Source organism: Crassostrea angulata, unplaced genomic scaffold, assembly GCF_025612915.1.
Source record: "Crassostrea angulata isolate pt1a10 unplaced genomic scaffold, ASM2561291v2 HiC_scaffold_18, whole genome shotgun sequence".
NCBI lineage: Eukaryota > Metazoa > Mollusca > Bivalvia > Ostreida > Ostreidae > Magallana > Magallana angulata.
In genome coordinates, this window is record NW_026441573.1 from 88,748 (window position 1) to 114,397 (window position 25,650).

Here is a 25,650-nt window from a genome sequence, read left to right on the forward strand (position 1 = left end):
CATTTAAAACACAAAGTCTGGCAACATCCGTCCTGTCTGAAGAATCTACAAAACACACAAACCATTTGCTCCTGCTTTTGTTAGGCAATTCGCGAGCTGTTTTTGTCCAGAACACCACTGAATTTTCCTCTCATCTCCTTGAGTAACTGCTTTAGTCAATGCAGCGATATCTATACGAAGTCTCCTGTCCTCCACCAGTTTTGTCGAATGCACAGATTCGATCACACTCTTATTGTCTACAAATGCGTAAATTTCAATGGATTAGCTGGGGACTCCTAAAATTTCCTCTAACATGTGTCGATAGTAAAAACTTGCCTCCAGTCCTTCTTGTAGACTAAGCGCCTCTGCTCTAGCGTGGAGCGGACAACTCTTCTTATCTTTTAAGCCTGCCAGAAAAGGGGACAGCATTTCCCTTTTCTATCCATAATCCAGATAATGACTCCTTGAGTACTTTCCACTCCATCATTCAGGTTTCCTAGAGATGCATCGGTAAATGTCATTATCTTCACTGAAGTGAGATCGAAAGCTGGAAATCTCAGAATACTTTTGAAGTCTTTAAGCCTATTCATGGTTTTTGTTGCTCTGATTAAATCTGTTATGGTTCCACTTCTTAGCTTAGTGCTCATGTCTATCATTTCAAATGCAAGGTCTGGTTTTGACCCCTGCACTGCCCAATTGATCTGCCCTATGTTCTTCAGTGCTTAGCTGACTTTCCTACTGATATGCTCTCAGGGGATCAATCTCTATACTTTGTAACTTCTCCATGTAACTAGTGTGATCCAGTTCTATCCCTTCCTGAGTTTGCTTAACGTAGAAACCAATATATGGAAATTGGCATTCAGCAACTTTTCCTGCTGAAAACCTCTCTCGAAACCTGCAAATCTGCCCCTCAAAGATTTCGTCCCCAGCATGGAGAAAATCATCATCATGAGAGCAGATGATTCCATGAAGCCTTCCATCCTTTTTTATAGCAGAAGAGAGCCGGGTCTACGCTACACTGTTCAAAGCCGAGTTTATCAAGTTCTTCTTTAACACTTAAGTAAAACTGTCTGGCACCATCTTTAAGTCCATAAAGACAGTGTTTTAACTTCCATATTCTTCCTACAGGAGTGATACTTTCCTTTGGAGGTTGAAGATAAACATCTCTATCAAGTTTTTTTCCTTGTAAAAAAGCTGACTTAATGTCTGTGGTTTTGACATCCCAGAATTTACTTGCTGTTATTGTCATAAATATCTTAAGACTCCCTTTTCCAACTGTCGGACTGTCTCTTGGAATATCAAATTCCTCCTCAAATCCAAGTGCTACAAGTCTTGCTCTTACTTGTCCTTCTTTTGAAGTGATGGTCCATCTTATAGATAGTCTATTTTGTCCTTCATCCAGAACTTCAGTGTATGTGTCAAAGTTTTTGAGCTTCTGTAGTTCATTTTGTTTAGCTAGGGATATATTGTCACAGCTTGTATTTTCACATGTTGTAGAATTAACACATTCATCGCTGATTCTTTCCCAAGTGAGCCTACATAGGTCTATGCTCTTTTGTTCTTCATTCTCAACATCTTTTACAATATACCAATTTCTGTTATTATCAGAAGCTTTGCCTGCTCTGCCAAGAATTGTTGCCTTTATCCAATTTTCATCCTCCGATCCCATCTTATACTGAATGTTGTCATTTGTTTTTAGTGCAAAATTGCGTTGAGGAGGTAAAGGTAACTTCTTTTCCTCTTTGTTCTCTGACAGGTATTCAGAAACTGTACACTTTTTAAGTTGCTTTTCACTTGTTTTTCCTTGGTGTGGTGTTCTTTCTTTATTTTTGCTTGTAGTTTCAGTGTCTGATATCTTCTCTTCTACTTGAGTACAGCCTGCAGTTGCTTTTTGTAATATGTTAGGGGACACTCGAACAAAAACTCCCCCATTTCGAACAAAAACAACGTTTCCATCCTGAAACACAACTCTACCAGGTCCAAGCCATCTGTCTCTACCCTCACGTTTGTAGTACACCAAATCTCCATTCTCGTAACATTGTTCAGCTGCCCTCACTTTGTTCAGTAATGCCCGTCTGATTCTCTCATCAGCTTCTGTCTCTATGTATGCTCGTCTGGTGCTGTGCAGTAAATTCAGATGTTTAGCAAAAGTCTCACTCACTGTACGGCCTTCTAAAGCTGGTAACTTGTCTGTCATAATGTTGGGTAGATTGTGGTTCCATCCAAACACAAGCTGGTGGCTACTAAAGCCGTTCCACATCTGTAATACATTCCTTGCCATGTTAGCCCAGCACAACAAGCTCTGCTCATTTATATTTGTAGTCCTGTTCAAATTTTGTTAGCATCATATCCGTTACAGAGTGCACTAGTTCACACAAGCCGTTCTGAAATGGGCTTTCACCTGCAGATGTGCACACTTTGACGTTCAAAATTGATGCCACTTCTCGCATATCGTCAGAGTTAAATTCTCCTCCATTATCTGTCATAATTGCACCCATAACACCAAATATCCCTATCTAGTGAGACATGATTTTATCAATGACATCAGTTGTCTTTTTCCTCTGGATAAAAATGAAAATTGTGTATCTGGCCCACATGTCAATCAAATGTAAGATCCACTTTCCTCTCCAGTACTTGAGATCCATGGCCACCTTCTCATTAAAGTAAGTCGCCATTGGAAACAGGCCGTGAAGGGGTTCTTGCATAGGTCTTGCACACATCACATCACTCTTCTATTTTTTCAAGATCCTCGTCAAAGTTGTCTCGCCAAGCACCCGCATCCTGTAAGAGGGATACTAGTCGTTTCTTTGGTGGGTGCGCAAACTGTCGGTGCAGTTTTAACAGAGTTGAATATCTCTTTTTTGGGTCTACATCATCAATCCTGACTGAGCAAACTTCCTAAACAGGTATCATTCCTGCTTTATCTATGGGAATACAATAATGTCCAGAAGAGGTCACATTAAGGTTCATTGTTTTCCCTAGAATCTCCGCTGTGTCATCCTCTAAGTTCAACTTCACACCAGCAGTTTTCATAGCCGTTCTTGACAACAGCAACGGAATGTCTGAATCAACAACATCAATTATTATGGTCACATCTTTCCCTGCTATACGAGCTGGAATTGCAAATTCTCCTTCAGATTTCAATCGAGTCCACCCTACAATCTTAAACATTTTTCTGCCTTCAGTTTTCTTAACTCTATTTTTGTCCAAATCATTGAGTGAATCGATGTATGTGTTGATCCATGCACTACCACACACAGACCTACTGCAGGCACTGTCTAGGACTGCACATTTTCTAGCTTCCATTCCCAGGTGTCTTATTTCCTTTGGTTAGTAACCTGTAAACAGTACGACTTCTTCTTCTTCAGTTGAACATGCATTTACTTTTGCCATATTTTCCCAACTATGAGGACATGCTGCCATGATATGTCTATATGACCCGCAAGACTTGCACGTCAACACATTTCCATCTGGTCCTGATGGATTCATACTCTTTTTAACTGCTGAACTGCCTGCTCGTGGTTGTCCCCCATGCTGACCTCGATAAAAGCCTCTACTTTGGCCACTTTGAAATCCTCTGCCCCGCATCTGCTCACTTCTTCCCCCTCCTCGATAAAATTTGTTGTTCCTCATTCTAGCATATCCAGCTGCCATCAGCGCTTCTTCGTTCTCTGCAAGGAATGCTGGTTCAAGTTTAATGGACATTGGTGTAGTAGAAGAATGTCCTTCACAAGTTTCACCTTTGAATTTTTAAGGGATTTCTTAGCTTCCTCATAGAGAGTTTCTTTAATTTCAAAATTCATTCCTGTCAACACAATCATTCTTTCTTCTTTGCTAATTTGTGATCTTTTGAGTAATTTGAATGCTAAAATCTCTGGAGGTAATTTCATATTTTTCTTCTCAATTTTTTTGAATTTAGCATCAAAAATGGAAATGTATTCATCGACAGATTGTCCATCAGACCTTTTAAAATCTTCAAAGTCTTCAAATTTCTCTAAGCTATCTGCTAAATCATCTTTGGCCAAATGTTTGTCCAAAAATTCTTTCAATGTTTTCAAACCTGTCTCTTTTTTGAGATCCTCCAAATTCAGCTGATCAAACACTTTTTCTCTTATCTGGGACTCATCATTTTCAGTAAGAGACAATGCTATAGCAACACCTTGTTTCTTTTTATCTAACTCAGTGACCTCTTTCCATGCTAAAAGTTCTTGCTTGAAGAGTTCATAACTTTTGATTTTAGGATTGTACAAAGGGGGGTTGATTTTTGTTGACATTTTCTCAGTCCACTAACACCACTGTTTTTCATATTTATCAAACTCTGAATAACAAGTAATTAATGTCACACCTCGCTTACACTGTTTTTAACACTAGGAATTGCCCATTTTCTTTTAACCACGCTCTGCTACCATTGTTAGACCATGTGCTTTATTCAACAAGTTCACTAAAAGTAACTTTACAGAATGAAGAGCTCCCTTAGGGGGAGATAAGTAAAACATAAACAAGAGTTACTTCTCTTGTCATTGCATATTAAGTAAACTAACAGAAAGCACGTATGAAAGCAGAAAAATATTAAGAAGGGATACTGATACTGTACCAGTTATTGGCTAAACTGTGGGTTCGGGTTTATAGCACGCAAATATCCGAGATTTTTTAATTCAGTCGTCTGTTTCAAATAACGAAAAGTAAGTCTGCTTGAAAACTTTCTTCAATATGTTTTAAACATGAGCTTTAACGATCATTGTTTACCGCTAATTTACATCTTTGCATTTTCAGCTGTGGGGGAAGTGACGCAATAAGTTAAAAATAGAATATGACCTCTTTGTGATACGTAATTATATCCTTTCTTTGATTTTGGCATATAATATCATTACATATAACATTTATAAACAAAACGAACTCACTATATTCCGAGAGATTCATGGCGCAGTTGAATGCCTGATTGTATAATTATGTATTACCGTATGATAATAAACGAATAATTTTATGAGTTTTATTTATGTATAATAACCCCTACGACCTGTAGGCTGACCCCGCAAGGGACATAATTCAATTTACACTTTGCAGAATATAAATCAACATGTACAAGGATTTTACTAAGTTATTATCACGAAGCCGATAACTGATACAGTAAATCATAAAACCTTGGCAAATTCGGGGCGTGCTAAAAAGAACAGAAACAATATGTTTTGGGTTCTAAATGATGATGTAATATAACCGATGGATAGATAAAGAGTTCACAATTTAAAGTATGGAAAGTTTTATTCCAATATATCAAGAAATAAGGAAACGCAAAGAAAACGTAAATTTATAGCCGATAACTGGTACAGTACCAGTATAGAATTCATGAACTAAGGAATGTGAAATAAGCTAAGCAATAAAAGTCTGAGATATATACAGAGAGAGAAAGAGAGAAATAGAATATGAAAGAAAAGAAACAAGAGTACATGTTAAGGTGGCTGTATTCACCACTTTTTGATGACGCAGTACGCAAAAAAGTAAATCTGAAAGCATGCAATTCCGGTACTGTCTGATTTAAACTGAGGCAAAATGTATGGGGACCGCTCTTTTGAAATTTTTTTTAAATGAATAGATTTAATTTGATAATTGGAAAATTCATTACTTACAAGTAATATGGTATGTGACACCTTCACGTTGTTTATCGAAATAAACAATAAAATCAAGTATATTTTTTTAAATAGTTTATTTCCAATCATCGAAATGTTACACTGTAGTGCAGTGGGTTAGTGGGTTCACTACAAACCTGTAGATCATGAGTTTGATTCCCATTCATAACAAAACATTTTTTAACTTTCTAAAATTTTCTAAAACGTATTGTTTGGTTGAATACGGTGAAAGAAATTTTGAAACCGGTGAAAATATTTCAATTATAATATACTTTAACGCACATTAATATTGACACCTTAAGGATGGGAGATTTGCTTTGAATTTCTCTCAGGTTGGGATACATAAATCCTATTAACCTAGTCAATTTTCCCCGTTATTCATTTGACTTAGTTTTGCATTAAAGCGAATATATTCACTTATACATGTACAGGCCTATAAGGAAATATGTATGTATTTATCATTCTAACATTATGTTTAGGAAATTTTATTCAACTCAGAAATGAAAAGTCCCCAAGGTGTTTAGGCCTTGGGACTTAGGAACGATAACCCTTACCTGTGGAACTTTCATACCAAATAAAATTTCAAAATATTTTTTGTGTTTATCTGCAATTATTTTCATTCAATTATTTATGTCACATTTATTAAAATACAATTTCTTATAACATCAAGCAACTTTTTCAGATGAATTGTCAACAGAGTAAGAAAATATGAAAAATTATGTTTTGGGGAAATACTAAATAGCAATAAGAAGTGTCATATTTCTAGCTCACCTGAGCAAAAGGCTCAAGTGAGCTTTTCTGATCACAATTTGTCCGTTGTCTGTCGTTGTCGTCGTCGTCGTTGTTAACTTTTCACATTTACATCTACTTCTAAAGAACCACTAGGCAGATTTCAACCATATTTGGCACAAAGCACCACTAGGTGAAGGTGATTCACGGTTGTTCAAATGAAGGGCCACGCCCTCTTGCAAGGGGAGATAATTGAGAATTCTTGAAAATTTGATGTTATTTTTCAAAAATCTTCTTCTCAAAAACTATTTGGCCTGAAAAGCTAAAACTTATGTGGAGGCATCCCCAGGTAGTGTAGATTCAATTTTGTTCAAATCATGGTCCCCGGGGGTAGGGAGGGGCCACAATTGGGGGATCAAGTTTTACATAGAAATATATAGAGAACATCTTTAAACATCTTCTTCTAAAAAACTATTGGGCCAGAAAATATCAAATTAAAATGGAAGCATCCTCAGGTAGTGTAGATTCAAATTTGTTCAAATCATGGTCCCCAGGGGTAGGGAGGGGCCACAATATGGGGATTAAGTTTTACATAGGAATATATAGAGAACATTTTTAAAAAATTTCTTCTCAAAAACTATTAGGCCAGGAAAGCTCAAACTTGAGTGGAAGCATTCTCAGATAGTGTAGATTCACGTTCGTTCAAATCATGGTCCCCGGGGGGAAGGGTGGGGCCACAATAGAGGGATGAATTTTTACATAGGTATATATAGAGAAAATCTTTAAAAATCTTCTCAAAAACTATTTGGCCAGAAAAGATCAAATTAAAATGGAAGCATTCTCAGGTAGTGTAGATTCAAGTTTGTTCAAATCATAGTCCCTGGGGGTAGGGTGGGGCCAAAATGGGGGGATCAAGTTTTACATAGGAATATATATTAAAAATCTTCTTCTCAAAAACTATTAGGCCAGGAAATCTCAAATTTGAATGGAAGCATCCTCAGGTAGTGTAGATTCAAGTTTGTTCAAATCAGGGTCCCTGGGAGTAGGGTGGGGCCACAATTGGGGGATCCAGTTTTACATAGGAATATATAGAGATAATCTTCTTCTCAAAAACTATAAGGCCAGGAATGCTCAAATTTGAGTGGAAGCATCCTCAGATAGTGTAGATTCAAGTTTGTTCAAATCATGGTCCCCGGGGGTAGGGTGGGACCACAATTGGGGGATAAAGTTCTACATAGGAATATATAGAGAAAATCTTTAAAAATCTTCTTCTCAAAAACTATTTGACCAAGAAAGCTCAAATTGGCGGGTACCCATCCTCAGAAAATGTAGATTCAAGTTTGTTCAAATCATTATCCCTTGGGGTAGGGCGGGGCCACAATGGGGGATACATTTTTATACAAAGAGAAAACCTCTAAAAAAAATCTTCATCTCAAAAATATTAGGCCAGGAAAGCCCAAATCTGAGTTAAAGCATTTCCAAATCGTATAGATTCAAGTTTGTTATAATAATAGTCCAGTGGTATGGTGAGGCAACAGTGGGGAATGAATTTTTACATAGGAATATATGGAGAAAATCTTTAAAAATCTTCTTTTTAAAGACCATTTGGCCAGAAAAGCTTTAGCTTGTGTAGAGTCAGCCTCGGGTAATGTTAATTCAAAATCACAGTCCCTAGTGGTAGGGCGGGGCCGTGATGGCGGTTGAATTTTTACATAGGAATATATAGAGAAAATCTTTAAAAATATTCTGGGAAAGTTTGTCGGTCCAAAACTCAGTACTTAGTGTGAAAGCACAGGTTATGCAGATATAAGTTTGATGAAACCATGATACCCTAGAGAAAAGTGGGGCCACAAAATGGGGGGGGGGGGGTATATAGGAATAGAGAAAAATCTTCTTACAGGTACAACAACAAAACGGGCTTGGTATTTACCAAAAGAAAGAGGTGGATAAAAATTCGCAGATTTTCAATTTTTTTTTTGCAAGATTTAGAGTACTTAGTTGTCAAGATATTTTGATACTGTAATGCTAATTTGATCAGAATTAAGGCAATTGTTGCTCAGGTGAGCGATGTGGCCCCTGGGCCTCTTGTTTTTTATCTGTCTGAAGGAAATATCCATCATATGACAAACAAATTTCTCTCAATTTGTTAATAGTTGTCTTTTTGAAAAATATTTTCAAAAACATGAAAAAACATTAAAAAATGCTTTAAAAATACCTATAGTATCATTATTTTAATATTTGATAAGTATGTGTTTTGTGGTCTTCTATTGAAAATTGAAATAAACTGTGGGTGTATAAAGTCATCTTAAGCCTGAGAGAGAGAGAGAGAGAGAGAGAGAGAGAGAGAGAGAGAGAGAATTCTGTCTGGAAAATGTTCTAAAGGGTGAGAAAAGGATAGATGATGGATATAGAGATGAAAGAGAAAACAAGATAACATGTTTTACAGAGAAGGTCAGAGAGATAATTCGTTCTCTCTCCTCTCTCTTTTTCTCCCTCTCTCTAATGTCAATCGTATTTTCGGCCATTTTTTTAACAAGTTGAGTGTTTTTGTAACCAGAGCTATATTGATGAATCATTATTTATGTGAATCATTATTATCTTTGTAGGAATGATACATTATTACATTAAAGAAACATGTTTTAAATGGAAAAATTTCATATAAAATTTGATATTGATATGTGGAAAGAATGTGGTTGACTTCATTTAAAACACTTTATTTTTAATTAAACAGGTTGTGATTTTGAGACTTAGTCCCTCCACACAATGGAAACAGCAAGCACTCAATGTAAAGTACATCGGTGTTCTAAATGTCCGGGAGGCACAGAGTACTATTGTGTATCGTGTCCATGTGATCTGTGTCCCCAGTGTAAAGAGAACCATGTAAAAGATCTCCAAACAATAGACCATGATGTTGTGTCACACCGTGATAAAATCAACTACATCCCAACACAAGAGATCTGCATGAGACATCTTTACATCTTTCTTGAGATGAACTGTGAAAATTGTGAACTCCCTGTCTGCTATCATTGTTCAGAACATAAAACACATTCGCGGATAAATCTTACGAGACTATATCAAGCAAAGCGACAACAACACAGAGGAACCATTCACACCATCAGAAGTGAGGCTCTCTTTTACAGACCTGTTCTCCTGCCACGAATCAAAACTGATTTCAAAACCTGTCGCACACAATTATCCCTCTATCATTCAGAGATGTTAACAAAGGCCCAGACACTGAAGCAGTTCATTGACTATATTCAAAACGATTTCATGTGTAATGTGTTCTGTGACTTTGATTTCAAACACAGATGTTTAAAACAGCAGAAAGAAATGATCATACACATTGTCAGCCTACAGAGATATGTATACATATATGAACAGAGGAGAGTAATCAGACCGCTACAATTCCTCTCCTCCATAAAGACAGCCCTCCCCCAGATACATCCTACACTCCACACCAGCCAGCTCTCCATGACTGAGTCACTCAACAAGGAGGATGTAATGGAGTCACTGAGTGCAATCCAAATCACAGAGAGAGGAAACCGATGCGTAGGAAACCAGTGTCTGCTGAAAGTGACGTCTGGTCCTGAGTTCCATCAATCTATCACAGTGACAGGTGTTGATCGTTGTTTACACATTTCCTGTGTGACATCAGACCAGGTCTGGGTCAGTGACAAAAACAATCTCATCTTGACAGACACAACAGGTGTCCCTCTACATCGTGTGGAGGATTTATGTAGTGGTTTATATGTAGGTAATGGATTACACACAGTGAACAGTGAGAGTGAACTGATTTACATAGATAGAAATGAAAACATCAACAAACTGTCAAAGGATATGAAAACAACCACCACATTTATAGAGAGAACAGACTCTACATGGAGACCACGGTGTGTGTACTGGTCCCCGTCCACTGGGGATATACTGGTCGGGATGTGGTATTTACGTCGAAATACAGACAAGGTAACCCGGTACAACCAGAGCGGACAACTCACACAAATCATACAGCACGACAACACAGGACGGCGACTGTATAGAGAACCTAACTATATAACAGAGAACAACAATGGGGATGTCGTGGTGTCTGACTATGACTATGAGTCTGGTGCTGTAGTGGTGACAGAGCGTGGAGGAAGACATCGTTTCTCCTACACAGGACCTCCATTAGGATCAGGACTAAGGCCATATGGAATTTGTACCGACGCGCTGTCACACATCCTGGTGTGTGATGGTACAACCAAAACAGTACAGATGTTGGACAAGGACGGTCAGTTCCTGTCACATCTACTGACAAAATCACAAGAGATGGCTGAACCATGGAGCCTGAGTTATGATGTCAACACTCACCGTCTCTGGGTCGGATCAGGGTGGTTCAACAACAAGGTGTGTGTCTACAGGTATATCACCACACAGGACGCTCTGACAGGTAAGTCTGAGTCATTATCATTGATGTAGAATATATGTGTTAGGTATCATACAGGTTTCAATGAGGTCTTAGTATACCTTAGTTATTTTTGTTATATCACACAAGTCATATTAAATTGTTAATTCAGTTTATATCTATTTCATTGATTGTAATTCATACATTAGTTATGTATCCATGTAATTGTTATTCATTACCACATGTATGTACATGTTACCATACGTAGTATATTCCTCAAACGTATTGAAATAAGATGCAAGCATTACCATGGTTATGAAAACAAGTTATACAAGAGGAATTAATTTAAAGTATTTAAATGAGTTTGATAATTACTTTAATCAGAGTATTTAAGTTACTTTAATCAATGTAATGAATTAACTTAATCTACTGCTTGTAACAATAAAGAATAAGAACTCAATGTTTGATGTTTGCAGATCAAAGTCGTTTGATGGAGTCACTGAATGGAATCCCAACCCCAGGGACAGAAAAACCACAGCAAGGAAACCAGTGTCTGCTGAAACTGATGTCTCCCCCCGAGTTACTTCACTCTCTCACAGTGACAGGTGTTGATCATTGTTTACACATTTCCTGTGTGACATCAGACCAGGTCTGGGTCAGTGATAGAAACCATCTCATCTTGACAGACACAACAGGTGTCCCTCTACATCGTTTGGAGGATTCATGTCGTGGTCATGGATTCCACACAGAGAACAGTGAGAGTGAACTGATTTATATAGATAGGAATGAAAACATCAACAAACTGTCAAAGGATATGAAAACAATCACCACATTTATAGAGAGAACAGACTCTAGATGGAAACCACGGTGTGTGTACTGGTCCCCGTCCACTGGGGATCTACTGGTCGGGATGCATTATATACCTACAAACACAGGCAATGTAACCCGGTACAACCAGAGTGGACAACTGACACAGACCATACAACACGGCAACACAGGACGGGGACTGTATAGAGAACCTAACTATATAACAGAGAACAACAATGGGGATGTCGTGGTGTCTGACTATGACTATGAGTCTGGTGCTGTAGTGGTGACAAAGCGTGGAGGAAGACATCGTTTCTCCTACACAGGACCTCCATTAGGATCAGGACTAAGCCCATATGGAATTTGTACCGACGCGCTGTCACACATCCTGGTGTGTGATGGTACAACCAAAACAGTACAGATGTTGGACAAGGACGGTCAGTTCCTGTCACATCTACTGACAAAATCACAAGAGATGGCTGAACCATGGAGCCTGAGTTATGATGTCAACACTCACCGTCTCTGGGTCGGATCAGGACCATGGTGGGACAACAAGGTGTGTGTCTACAGGTATATCACCAGACAGGACGCTCTGACAGGTAAGTCTGAGTCATTATCATTCACATTAATTAGATATAGATAACTAAGACACACAGTCCGTGTTAATCATCAGTCAATAAGATACACGTAAGACATGTTAATCTGTGTGATTGTTTGTCAATATAAACAGCTCATTGTTACAGGGTTAGCTGTATCTACCAGTCATTGGGATTCATTGTTTATCTAAAATAAATAAAAACTGAATGTAATTTATAATAAGATGTGCACATGTCATTCTAATTAGTTAATTAATATAACAGGTCAGCGTAATTAATAAACCAGATGTTAATATAGTGACACATGTAATTGCATTTTGTTTTGTTACGAGTACAAGTCGATTGAAATGATTTAATTAATTACATAACTATTAAAGCATGTGTCAGTGTAATAGTTTAAACTTATTTGTAGATGTAGCTCTGTTTTATATATACTGTATGATGTTGATTCATCAATTAACAGATTAATCTCTTGTTGTAGATGAGCACAGACCCCGGCCTGATGGGGAGGCCATGTTCAGCTCATCAGCCGTAGAATGGAGATAGCTTGGATATTGACAGGTTGTAAATGTTTCTGTACAAATCTGGTCTGCTCTCAAAACCACACGTGTTGTTTGTCACTTTGTTCAACATCTGCAGATGAAATTGACCTGTGTATAATTCCCATGGACTGTAATACTGACTCCTGTTTATTTCACACTTTGTGATCATCCAAACATGGCTGTCTGTTGCTACATATGTATATATGTGGAATAAAATGTAATGGAAATGGACTGGAGATATAAATAAGATATTAATTAATTCATAATACTTAGTGTTTAGATTTATACTTGTGTTTTTTATACCCCTGCTCCGAAGGAGAGCGGGTATACTGTTTTACCCTTGTGTGTGTGTGTGTCTGTCTGTCCGTCTGTCTGTCCGACCGTAACAAAAATTTCTGTCGCATTTATTTCAGCAACTATTTATCGCAGATGCTTGACATGTTTACATAGTGTTTGTTAAGGCATGCCATATCATGGGATATATTTCTGTACCAATCGGACGTCAACTTCCTGTTAAATGAGTACTTTGTTTATTTTAGCCAAAATTTTCAAACAAATTTTCCTCAAAGATTTCTTAGCACTTATTAATCGCAGTTGCTTGAAATTTCAACACACTATTTGTTAAGGCATGCCATATTGTGGGATATATAGCTGTACCAATCGGATGCCAGCTTTCTGTTAAATGTTGACTTTGCTTATTTTGCATATTCACATCAGAGCAGAGTATCCCTAGTGAGCAATGGCTCACATATATCCTGTTTCACCATTAGATATGAAGAATGCTATTGAATACAAACATGGTGGATTCCTGACCATGATTTTCTATTTAAATATCCAACACAGTTATTGATGGAAGCAGACAAAATATTCCTGTAGAGACAAATACCAGTATCTTATTGAGTGATGTAACAGACGGTGTGTTTATAGCTCTACACAGACTTATTCAGTGATGTAACGGACGGTGTGTTTATAGCTCTACACAAACTCATTCAGTGATGTAACGGACCACGTGTTTATAGCTCCACACAGACCTATTTAGTGATGTAATGGACCGTGTGTTTATAGTTATACACAAACCTATTCAGTGATGTAACGGACCGTGTCTTTATAGCTCCACACAGACTTATTCAGTAATGTAACGGACCGTGTGTTTATAGCTCTACACAAACTTATTCAGTGAGGCGATCATAATTTGATTTTTAGTTTTACGGATTTTTTTCCAAGAAAAGTCAAGTCGGAGGACGAAAAAAGAAAAGAAAAAAAAAGGCATGTCAGCTGCTGGCCCAGGTACTTTGAGGCAACTCTTGCTGCCATATATTACTACGACCTCCGATTGTGAGGACTCCAACTGTGCGCATTGCATGCAGACACTAGGTCTGAGAGTCTCTTGTTTTGCATTGGATGAATTGGTTTGTAAGTGAAATTTCAAAGCAGGGACCAACCTAGAGCAAAATTTTTGGGAGACTTCAATTCTCTCTAACAGAAAAATAGAGAGAAGTTTGAGAAATCAGGGAGACTTCCATTACTTGACAATGGCATAACACTATCAGATGTAACAGACCGTGTTTTTATAACTCTACACAAACTTATTCAGTGATGTAACGGACCGTGTGTTTATAGTTCGACGCAAACTTATTCAGTGATGTAACAAACATCTTTACACAGACTTATTCTGTGATATAACGGACCACGTGTTTATAGCTCCACACAGACTTATTCAGTGATGTAACGGACCATGTGTTTATAGCTCCACACAGACTTATTCAGTGATGTAACGGACCGTGTGTTCATAGCTCTACACAAACTTATTCAGTGATGTAACGGTCCATGTGTTTATAGCTCCACACAGACTTATTCAGTGATGTAACGGACCGTATGTTTATAGCTCTACACAAACTAATTCAGTGATGTAACAGACCAAGTGTTTATAGCTCTACACAAACTTATTCAGTGATGTAACGGACCGTGTGTTTATAGCTCTACGCAAACTTATTCAGTGATGTAACAGAACTGTTGTTTTGGGAAAATGATTTCTCAGACAACTGGATTTTAAAATGAAAATTCTCATCAAATATACATGTATCTTGTTTTACTTATATGTTGATTCCAAAATTTTATGTCTTCTTAATACAATTATTCAATATTGTACACCCATTTTTTTCACTTTATCTCTATGTCTGTCAACTTGAAGTATTTGAAAATATTTTTTGAGAAGTTTAAATACATAAAACCATTGTACAAGCATAAATGTTTGATCAATGTTTTAATAATCGAAAATCAAAGTACTGAAGTACTGTCGGGAGTTGATTTTATTGATTAGTATCAATTTTGAAATTAACTTTAAAATTTTAAATAAATTTCAATTTATAATATGTAATTTTGCCCCGCAAGTAGTTCCTAATCTGTATTTGAATTTTGCACATTTTTATAATATGAATTCTCGAACTTTTCCGACAGGAATTTCGAGAAAACCACGTATGAATCATGTTGTGTAATATTTAAAGATATAATTAATTCCATCAAACTGTTTATCAGTAATCGAAATATTTCGTAAAATTGTACACGTCTGGATCCAAGCAATATTGAACGCTCGGCTGTCTCTGTTAATATCCGACAACCAAGAGAGACTATCTGCTTGTCGGAGATTTACGGAGACAGCCGAGCGTCTGCTTAAACGAGACTATATTTAACTCTGGCGTAGGAATACATGCAACTACAAAAAACAAATGAATTGTTCGTACTATATAAACTATGACTATTTTCAAGATATTTATAAATACGTTTCTTTTAAAAAACAATGGTACGGCATACAGTACACCGAATTTATCTTTTATTATTTAAAGATCTACGTCTTGTCAGCAGTGATGATTTGTGCTTAGGTCCAAACACTGTTTCACTTTCGGTTTGCCAGAGTAACTGCATAGGAGAGCTGATTAAAATCAACTCCCAATTAATACAATTGTATAGCTGATAGAAATGATATTGATCATTGAACTGAGTTAACATGAAATGTAGGGATCAGGGATGGTGTACATTTATACAGAATATTCCACCTTAATTTAGTCAGTTAAATGGCACATTGCTAAAATCTAATCCATCTGGGGCAAAGTTTGTTTTATTTATCTAAAAGTATCCTAAATATTAAAGGTCAAGATTCACGGTCTAGGACGAGGCTTTCAAGATTCACGGTCTAGGACGAGGCTTTGCCGAGTCCTAGACCGTGAATCTTGGCCCCTCGGTGGAATTTCACTATCCCACAAGAGTATATAATGAATGATTATTTTTCTCGCATTATATTAGCTTAAAAAAAATGATGTTTGACAACTTTCTGTTATGACGTTCAAAAGATTACTTTCGGCTTATCCCTCCGCGTGCTTCAAATAGTGCAAGTTAAATGAAAACATACAACAGTTTTTTCAATTAAAATATAAAAAAATTGTATTTAATTAAGCAACACAATTACTTAATGGATAATATCAATGCACTATTGTGCATTTCCCTAAAGCAGACAACGTTTGTTTACGTTTTAAAACGGCGTATTAATACACAGTGTAAGACAGAAAAATCTCACACTGCTGTCTCACACCGGACAAACCGATCTCACACCGGTCATAATGCGAGAAAATAATGGATCAAAATAATCATCTAAGTATTGTAAATCTACCTCAGTATGATGATTTATCAGGTATAAAAAGCAGGATATGTATTTTATAAACAAAATAATTTGATTTTAAAAGGGACATAACTCCTCAAAAATATATCATATCAAATTTTCCTGCAATCATGCATGTCTATGCTGGGTTTTTTTAACGACAATAAAATAAACAAGAGGCCCATGGGCCACATCGCTCACCTGAGGAACAATAGGTATGATAAAGTCAGCTTAATGGAGTCATAATACAAACAATCTGGACAATGTACAATAATACATGTAGATCCTGTATAAATAAAATCCATTTTCCCCCTTGGAACTCGGATAGCCCTGATTTGCTGCCAATATTTACAAGAGCAGACTTTAATCACCGCTCCTGCACATATATAGGGACTCAACGTTACGCAGGCAGGGATGACCGCACACCTACGCAACTCAACAGGTACGAACGTTTACGCAAGCAGGGATGACCGCACACTTGCGCCAACAGCTCAACCTAACGCAAGCAGGGAGTGCCGCACACTTGCGCTAGAAAGGCCTGAACACCAGCAGGGATGACCATACATTAGTGCTCCGCCGCAACCACCACCAATACAAGCAGGTATGACTGCACACCTGTATTAATGCGATACAGGGCAGGAATGACCGCACACTTTGTATCGAAGGTTAGAAAACACGTAGATTAGATAGAGCAGGGATGTTCACACACTCAATCTGTCCATACCTGTTCAAGTTTAACCCCAAACAGTCGCTCATCTTAAAGCAATAGACACTGTCCCTATTTATGTGCCGGCCTAAAATAATTCATAGTATCTAAAAATTGGAAATCAAAAATAAACAAACTAATCCGACCTAACCCAAAACTTCTTATGCAGAACAACTTATATACATTGAATATTTATTATTGTATAAAAATAATCATCACAATAATTGGTTAACAGTGGATGCATTAATCAAAATAATCAAGAATCAATAAATTAAGGGCAATAACTCAATACAGTAATACAAAAAAATTCTAATGAAAAAATAGCTGCCTGCTTCAATTTTATAGTCATATCACATGTTGAGTATTGCAGTTCTTAAAAAGATCCTTTACAATTGTTTATATATGGGATATTTAGCTACATCAAACTCTGAACCTTCTTGTGAGGCCGAAGAATTGTCCTGGAGCCAAAGTTTTAACAATTATAAAGAATCATCTTGCTGATTAGTTTCTGAGAAGAAGATTTTTAAAGATTTACTTTATATATTCCTATGTAAAACTTTAACACCTCCCTCCCCCCATGTGGCCTCACCCTACCCCCAGGGATCATGATTTTCACAACTTTGAATCTACACTACCTGAGGATGCTTCCACACAAGTTTCAGCTTTCCTGGCTGATTAGTTTCTGAGAAGAAGATTTTTAAAGATTTACTCTATATATTCCTATGTAAAATTTTGACCCCCCATTGTGGCCCCACCCTACCCCCAGGGATCATGATTTTCACAACTTTGAATCTACACTACCTGAGGATGCTTCCACACAAGTTTCAGCTTTCCTGGCTGTTTAGTTTCTGAGCAAAAGATTTTTAAAGATTTACTCTATATATTCCTATGTAAAACTTCGACCCCCCCATTGTGGCCCCACCCTACCCCCAGGGATCATGAATTTCACAACTTTGAATCTACATTACCTGAGGATGCTTCCACACAAGTTTCAGCTTTCCTGGCTGTTTAGTTTCTGAGAAGATTTTTAAAGATTTACTCTATATATTTCTATGTAAAATTTTAACACCCCCCCCCCCCGATGTGGCCTCACCCTACCCCCAGGGATCATGATTTTCACAACTTTGAATCTACACTACCTGAGGATGCTTCCACACAAGTTTCAGCTTTACTGGCTGATTACTTTCTGAGGAGAAGATTTTAAAAGATTTACTCTATATATTCCTATGTACAATTTCGACCCCCCCCCACCCATTGTGGCCCCACCCTACCCCCAGGGATCATGATTTTCACAACTTTGAATCTACATTACCTGAGGATGCTTCCACACAAGTTTCAGCTTTCCTGGCTGTTTAGTTTCTGAGCTGAAGATTTTTAAAGATTTACTCTATATATTCCTATGTAAAACTTCGACCCCCCATTGTGGCCCCATCCTACCCCGGGGGTCATGAATTTCACAAATTTGAATCTACACTACCTGAGGATGCTTCCACACAAGTTTCAGCTTTCCTGGCTTTCTGGTTCTTGAGAAGAAGATTTTTGAAAATTTCTCGAAATTTTTCATTAATTTCTAATTATCTCCCCTTGAAAATGGTTGTGGCCCTTAATTTTCACAACTTTGAATCCCCTTTGCCTAAGGATAATTTGTGCCAAGTTTGGTTGAAATTGGCCTAGTAGTTCTTGAGAAGATGTTGAAAATGTGAAAAGTTTACGGACAGACGGACGGACAGACGGACGGACAGACAGACGACAGACAAAATGTGATCAGAATAGCTCACTTGAGCTTTCAGCTCAGGTGAGCTAAAAATTGAAATGTACAGAAACGCAAAATATGATGGAATTAATAATTACTAGTATTATGCACATTCACACATTATGTCCTAAAAAGCTCAAAGGCTTTACGAAATTCCGTGCAGCAGTTTACGAGGAGTTCCGCTTAGAAACTGTTCATTATGTACTATATTCAATATAACTTAATGAAGTCGAATGAACATCTTCACAGTGTTTTCTTAACACCTACAAAGTTTATCGGAATTCCATGCAGCGTTTTAAGATCTAGAAGAGTTTTGCTTTAAAAAGGGAATGGTCTGACGAGGATTCTCAGTCTTGTCATGCTTTGGCTCACCACGGCACTTAACGGAGACGTCACAGCCGCTGTGGATGGGGGCCCTGGTGCCTGCTACACTCGCCTGGTTTCTACATGAACATCCTTCCTACTTTGCCGTGCCTTCGTTCATCGTTCTAGGACGTAATGAAGATTTCTTGAAAAAGAATGCGTTTTATTAAACAGTTGTTGAATTAAGGATTATTTTTCACCACGTTGGGGTAGAATTTTATTTTAAAACGCTCATTAATGGTAGAAGTTATCAACAATACAACCATTTTAACATCCCGAACACTCGGTTCTCAGATCAAATCCTTTAAGAAAATACATACATTTGAAACTCAGACTTGAGGCGGGACCAGGCTCCTCCAATAATTAAACTTGCTTTCTTTAAAATCATTTCATTTACTCTCCCAATCCTAATAAAAAGTAATGGGTACAAGTCATATAAACCGTCATATTTACATATACCTGTATACAAACGGTGAAACCGTAATAGTAAACAAAACTAAATCCTTATGTTCGTGAGGAATAGACAATCTCAAAAACTTATGAATATATAGGTTTTTCAAAGTTGTGATTCTACAACAAATTAAAGAACTATAGAGTATATAATTGAACATTGTCTTTTCGTGCTAAGATATTCGAATCGAAGATAATATGTTACATTCTAAAAGGTAGTGGAACCCGTTTTCAATGTGATCAATTTTACAGTAAATAAATTACAAACTCTTTTGTGCCAGTGTAAACTGTTCCACCGACCAACCTCTATTGGGAGACGGTGAACACCGCAATATATGAATAGTGCCTGTTTGGGAGGGTAACTGTTGAAATTGACACCCTGTGGCGAGCTATTCTTGAAGTCTTGGAATAAAAACTCCCTTTACCTTTTTATACATTTAATAAACACATATAACTAAATCAACAATACAACACAATATTAGACTGAAAACAATACACACGAATAGCCTACCACATTGTTAAAGATAACTGACACACAACACATTCATATCATATATACACCTCTGCTCACACTTCACACAATCTGACACCAAAACACACTCTCTTCTCTTGCACTGTCTAAAAGTAAAAGTCACCCATCTAACCCCTATCACTTATCATGCTTATTTCCTTTCCCTAACTATACCTTTTATTCCCTGTACTATACTCTATTTCTATTTAACACCTTCAAACCCTTTCTCCTCTCTCTCCTGCTCGCCAACTGTCTTCTGCTAAACTTACTTCCTCTCGTTCAATATTGACAAAAAGTAAACACTCGGACAAAAACGGAAAATGGATGAAACATTAACAAAAAACCTTGATCTGACAAAAACGGACATACATTAACATTACTAGGAGATTAATCAAACTTATAAAAACATGAAAGTAAACATAAACATCTATGTCCATATTAGAAATAAACATGAAATTGTGATATATATACATGTATTCACAACACTCCCACGACCAACAATGTCGTCACGAATTTAACCAGTCTTTGATCTTCTCCCTCGCCTTTTGCGCGGTTTTTCGTTTGGGTCTAATTTGCGGCGGCTCTCTGACATCAGGTTCATTTTTGGATTCGGTCACTGATTGATCTTCATAGGTCATACTCTTGTTACTTGCGGTACTTTGATTTTCCACTGGGTTCTCACTGTTTTTGGTCTCTGTATCTTTGGAACACTCGATCGGATAGAGTAGGTTCAACGGTCTATTGAGAGTCTTCTTGCTAGGTAGCAATACCTTTCCGGAACGAATCTCTCCATCTCGGCTGACTGTAAGTTCACAAAGGCGTCCTATTTTCCAGCTTCCACAAGGAAGGTCATCTTTAACTAACACCACATCACCAATCTGTGGTTCCTCGCTGTGCTTGACTCTTCTTTCTTTTAGTCTGTATGCTGTTCTTTCTCGTAGACTTAGCAGATATTCATCGCGTCAAGCTTTCCAAAAAGCATCTAAATGTTTCTGTCCTTTCTTCCATGTCTGCAATAACTTCTCGGCACTGCTGATGTTGGGTAAATACTCGGGATCCTCTGTATCTTCTTCATTACTATCTGGGATACCAGTTTTAGGATTCAGTGTCAGGAAGTGAGCAGGGGTAAGAATTATGTTGGAGTTGATGGCATCACCTACATAAACTAATGGTCTTGAATTTACCACTGCTTCTGTCTCTGCTACAAGAGTTCTTAATTGTTCGTTGGTAAGACACAGCTTCCCAATTGTTTTCCGAAGGCATCTCTTTACTATTCCTATAAGACGCTCGTAGAAACCACCCATCCATGGGGCAAGCTCTACTATGAATTGCCACTTGATATCTTCATTTGCGATATAGCTCTGAACATCTGGATCTCTGACTGTTGAGGCCCAAGTTTCTTCTAAGATATTACTGGCCAACTTGAATTGTGAAGCATTATCTGAAATGAGTTGCTTCGGCTTTCCCCATCGAGCTATGAATCGTCTCAATCCATGAAGGAACTCTTCTGTGGACATATCTTGCATAAGCTCTAAATGGATGGCTCTAACCACTAAACAGGTAAACAAGCACACCCATACTTTCTTGGTGACGCCGTCTGTTTTCACATATATTGGACCAAAATAGTCTACTCCAGTGTAGGTAAATGGAGAGGACTCATTTACTCTCTTTCTAGGTAAGGGCGGCATAATAGGCATTCTGTATGGTCCTCCTTCATGTCTCTTGCAGATTGTACATTTCCGCAGAACTCTTTTCACTTCAGAACGTCCTTGTGGAATCCAGTATGTCTGACGAACCATAGACAGGGTCTGAGATACTCCAAGAGGCATGGATTTTCTGTGGTAACTGTCTATCAGTAAATCTGTTACATGACTTTTCTTAGGAAGTAAAATTGGTGTCCTAGCTCCCTCAGTCAAGTGTGCAGCTCCTAGTCTGCCAACACATCTAATGATTCCATCTTGATCTAATGGTAATCCTAACTGGTTAATCAAATTATGTCTCTTCTTTTCTGTTAACGCAAGTTTTACATCACTGTAGCTCTGGGTTTGGATACTCTTTATCCAAAGTGTCTTTGTCATGCTCAACTCTGTCTCAGTCAAAGGACCAGAGAATGACTTCACTCTCTTTAGTCTCTTAATGAATCTCAGAATCCATGCTGATACTCTTATTAGCTTCATGAAGGATGAGAAACGCTTGTCGTCCATGCAAAATGGATTCTTATATTCAGCACTAACAGTCTCTGTGAATCCGTGAGGACCTTCCCCAGCTAATAGTTTTGTCTCATACATTACTCGCGGTTTCTTGTACTCAGTCCCAATTATACTGTCAAAGTCATTTTCACTGGTAGGGGGCTTCCATGAAGGCCACTCATCTTTGTTCTTTTTCAACCATGCTGGGCCATTCCACCAATAGGTATTTTCCCTTAAAGTGTCAACTGTCGTACCTCTGCTTGCAATATCTGCTGGATTATCACTTGAGATAACGTATTGAAATTGAATATCACTGCAACTCTCAATTTCTTTAACTCTGTTTTCTACAAATGTTGTTAAAGGTTTTTTAGTCTTAATCCAGTGTAAAACACATTGCGAATCTGTTCATAGTATTTTCTAAGATATTGCCAGTTTCAGTTGAATTTCTACAAAGTTTATGCTTCGCACACCAATGAGAACAGCCAGAAGTTCAAGACGAGGCATGGACATTTTCTTTTTGGGTGCTAAACGAGTCTTGGAAAATACTAGGTTACAGATGCTTGAAGTGTCAGTGGTCATCTGCAGGTAAACTGCCGTGGCAAATGCTTTCGCTGACGCATCACAAAAGCACAAAAGTCTGTAGGAAACTTCTCCTGGGAGCCCACAGTATCTTGGAATCTGGCATTGTGGAATTTCTCTTAAATCTGCTGCTATCTCTTTCCACTGCTGGATATCTTCTTCTCCAAGTTGTTCATCCCATTCAAGATTTTTCTCCCACAACGCTTGAAGAAATAGTTTTGCCTTTAAAGTACCTGGAGTGAAAAATCCAAGAGGATCAAATATTGATGCAACTCTTTGTAGTACTTCTCGTTTGGTCACTGGTACTGGCGTGTTTTCATAATTCCCAACTGGGACTGAGAGTACATCTTCTGTAAGACTCCAGATTACTCCAAGTATCTTCATCTTCTCTCTTGTTGATTGATCTTCAGGAGGAACAAGTTTGTAGAACTCCTTAACGTTTGATGCCCAGTCTCTCAAGTTCATAGACATGCTATTGAAGATTTCCTTGGCCTCCTCGTACAGTGTTTCTCCTTCTTCAAGTGTATCAACTCCTGTAATAACATTGTCAACATAAATATTACTCCGGATGTTTTCTGCTGTCCTGCTTTCATAAGTACTGAGGTGATGATCTACAGTTGCTGCTAGTAGGAATGGGCTGGAGATCACCCCAAAGGGAACTCTGCAAAATTTGTACACTTGTACGTTGTTGTCTACCGTGGGATTATTTACATCCTTTAACCAGAAAAATCTTGTGGCATCACGATCTTTTTCCTGTTGACCAACTTGCAGAAATGCCTTCTCAATATCAGCGACTATTGCTATCTTCTTTAGTCTAAAGCGCAGTAAAAGTCCACATAAGTCATGGAGCATCACTGGTCCTCTGTGTAAGCACTCATTCAAGCTGGTGTTTTTAGGCTGCGACTTTGCTGATGCATCATACACAATTCTTACTTTGGTAGTGGGTTTCGTTAAGTCTACTACTGCATGATGAGGAATGTAGTGTTTAATTCCTGTCTCTCCATTGCTGCGCTGAACTTTCTCTATAATCCCCTTTTTACACTGGTCCTGAATTATCTCATCATACTTATGTAATAACTCAGAGTTACTCTGCAGCTTGTGGACTAGTGACTTGAGTCTCCCATATGCTAGTTCTCTATTTTCTGGAAGATCTGGAAATTCTTCCTTCCAAGGCCATGTGACCTGGTATCTGTTGTTTTCTATCTTCAATGTGCTATTGAAATTTCTCAGGGCTTTTCCGTCGTCTGAAGTGTAAGGAGAATCTTGAATTCCAATTGTCTCCAGATTCCAAAAATCATCAATGGATGGTTTCACCGATAGGCACTCATCCACTCTGGAATGGAGGCAATATTCTGTGAGAGATAAATTCCCATTGGTAATCATCATATCTTGCTCCTCATCTTCGCAATATTGTCTTTGGGTCCTTCCAGTGAGAATCCATCCAAGTTTAGAAGCAAGCAGGTAAAATCCCTTTTGGATTTCTATTCTTTCTAATAGTATCAAATCCAGGTAATAGTCATTACCTATCAGGATGTCAACTGTCGAGTTTTCAAACTTCACTGGTAGAGTATCTGCTAACTGTAAATTTTTCCACAGGGTTTGACATCTGTCTTGAATGTCTTTGGGAATTGGTTTTCTCTGGACTGTTCCTGTAATTGTGGGTACAACATTTGCATCAATACTTAAATAATGTCCATCCTTGAGTTTCAGTTTCAAGGAAACTTTAGGTGTTTTCACTATTTTAGGCCTTTCAGCACCAAAGGTTATCAAGGATATCCTCTCTGTTGCATGGCTTTTCAACTGTAATCTGTCAGCTAAGTTTTCTGTTATGTATGTTCTCTGAGATCCTGAGTCCATAAGAAGTCTAGCTGGTTCTGAATTTTCTCTATATTGGTTTGAAACCTCTGTTTTTGCTGTCTGCATCAAAACAATATCACCTGATGATAGTAAACTATTCTCCGAATCCTTTTGAAACTTTGAAGTCTCTTCTATTGTGCTTATTTCTTCAGTCAGGTGTGAACTTTCTCTTTGACGGAAAGGTATTTTCTTGGGACATAAGCTTCTATGGTGGCTATGCTGCTTACAATGATAACATGTCTTCTCAACTCTGCATTCTTTACTTCTGTGGCCAGGCTTCAAGCAGACAAAGCACTTCCCCTTGAGTCTCTCTTTTCTATCTTCTATGGTTCTGTACTTTCTACATTCATCAGTCCAATGAGAACCCTCACAAAAGGTGCACACTGTAGGTCTTACTGGAACTCTCATTGGTCGGTTTCGTCGTATTGCTGACTCCTTATTAGTTGAGATCACTAAGGCTTCAGCTGTGGTGTGCCTCTCTTCATGTCTTACAACACTAGAAGTTTGAAGTTCTGATGATTCTGTCACTGTGATGTAACTTTTCATTAAATCTCTCAGTTTCTGCACCGTCCACTTTTCCTGTGAGCCTTTTTGTATTTCAAGCTGCAGTAGGGTTTCTTTTGGTAGTTTCGAGGTAATCATGGAGATGAACACATCCTGGTTGACATCCGGATGTAAAGCTTCCAAGCTGCGCATGTGTCTCTCAATGTCATCATGTAACTTACGCAGACTTGATGTGTCATTGGTAGCTGACTGAGCTAGTATTGATGAGTTCAACATAATGTTTGTTGATAACTGATTGCACGTCTCCAACTTTGTCCTTAAGAATAGAAATAGCTACATCATAGTTTTCATTTGAAATTGAAAGTCCAGATATGGCTTGTCGAGCTGTTTCTGTAAGTTTGCTTCTGAGATAATTAAATTTCTCAATG

The 25,650-nt window shown here is 37.9% G+C and overlaps 3 protein-coding genes across 3 annotated transcripts; 1 reads left to right on the forward strand and 2 right to left on the reverse strand.

Moving 5' to 3' along the window:
* The first annotated feature begins 9,011 nt into the window (after positions 1-9,011).
* LOC128168603 (uncharacterized) lies at positions 9,012-12,832 on the forward strand. The gene is made up of 3 exons (XM_052834772.1): positions 9,012-10,758; positions 11,190-12,119; positions 12,598-12,832. The coding sequence occupies exons 1-3, from the start codon at positions 9,096-9,098 to the stop codon at positions 12,660-12,662; spliced, it is 2,658 nt and encodes an 885-aa protein (XP_052690732.1). The 5' UTR covers positions 9,012-9,095; the 3' UTR covers positions 12,663-12,832.
* Positions 12,833-21,055: 8,223 nt separating this feature from the next.
* On the reverse strand, positions 21,056-22,381 carry LOC128168601 (uncharacterized). Its single transcript, XM_052834770.1, has one exon. It carries the CDS (start codon positions 22,379-22,381, stop codon positions 21,056-21,058), a length of 1,326 nt encoding a protein of 441 aa, XP_052690730.1.
* A 318-nt stretch (positions 22,382-22,699) lies between these two features.
* LOC128168602 (uncharacterized) lies at positions 22,700-25,414 on the reverse strand. The gene has a single exon (XM_052834771.1). It carries the CDS (start codon positions 25,412-25,414, stop codon positions 22,700-22,702), a length of 2,715 nt encoding a protein of 904 aa, XP_052690731.1.
* Positions 25,415-25,650: the final 236 nt, after the last annotated feature.

Excerpts from the sequence above, each read along its gene's own strand:
- LOC128168601 (XM_052834770.1), bottom strand. The coding sequence starts at position 22,381 with ATGTATGAGACAAAACTATTAGCTGGGGAAGGTCCTCACGGATTCACA.
- LOC128168602 (XM_052834771.1), bottom strand. The coding sequence starts at position 25,414 with ATGCGCAGCTTGGAAGCTTTACATCCGGATGTCAACCAGGATGTGTTC.
- LOC128168603 (XM_052834772.1), top strand. The coding sequence starts at position 9,096 with ATGGAAACAGCAAGCACTCAATGTAAAGTACATCGGTGTTCTAAATGT. Across the intron at positions 10,759-11,189 it reads CACACAGGACGCTCTGACAG|ATCAAAGTCGTTTGATGGAG; the intron begins GTAAGTCTGAGT and ends TGATGTTTGCAG. Across the intron at positions 12,120-12,597 it reads CAGACAGGACGCTCTGACAG|ATGAGCACAGACCCCGGCCT; the intron begins GTAAGTCTGAGT and ends CTCTTGTTGTAG.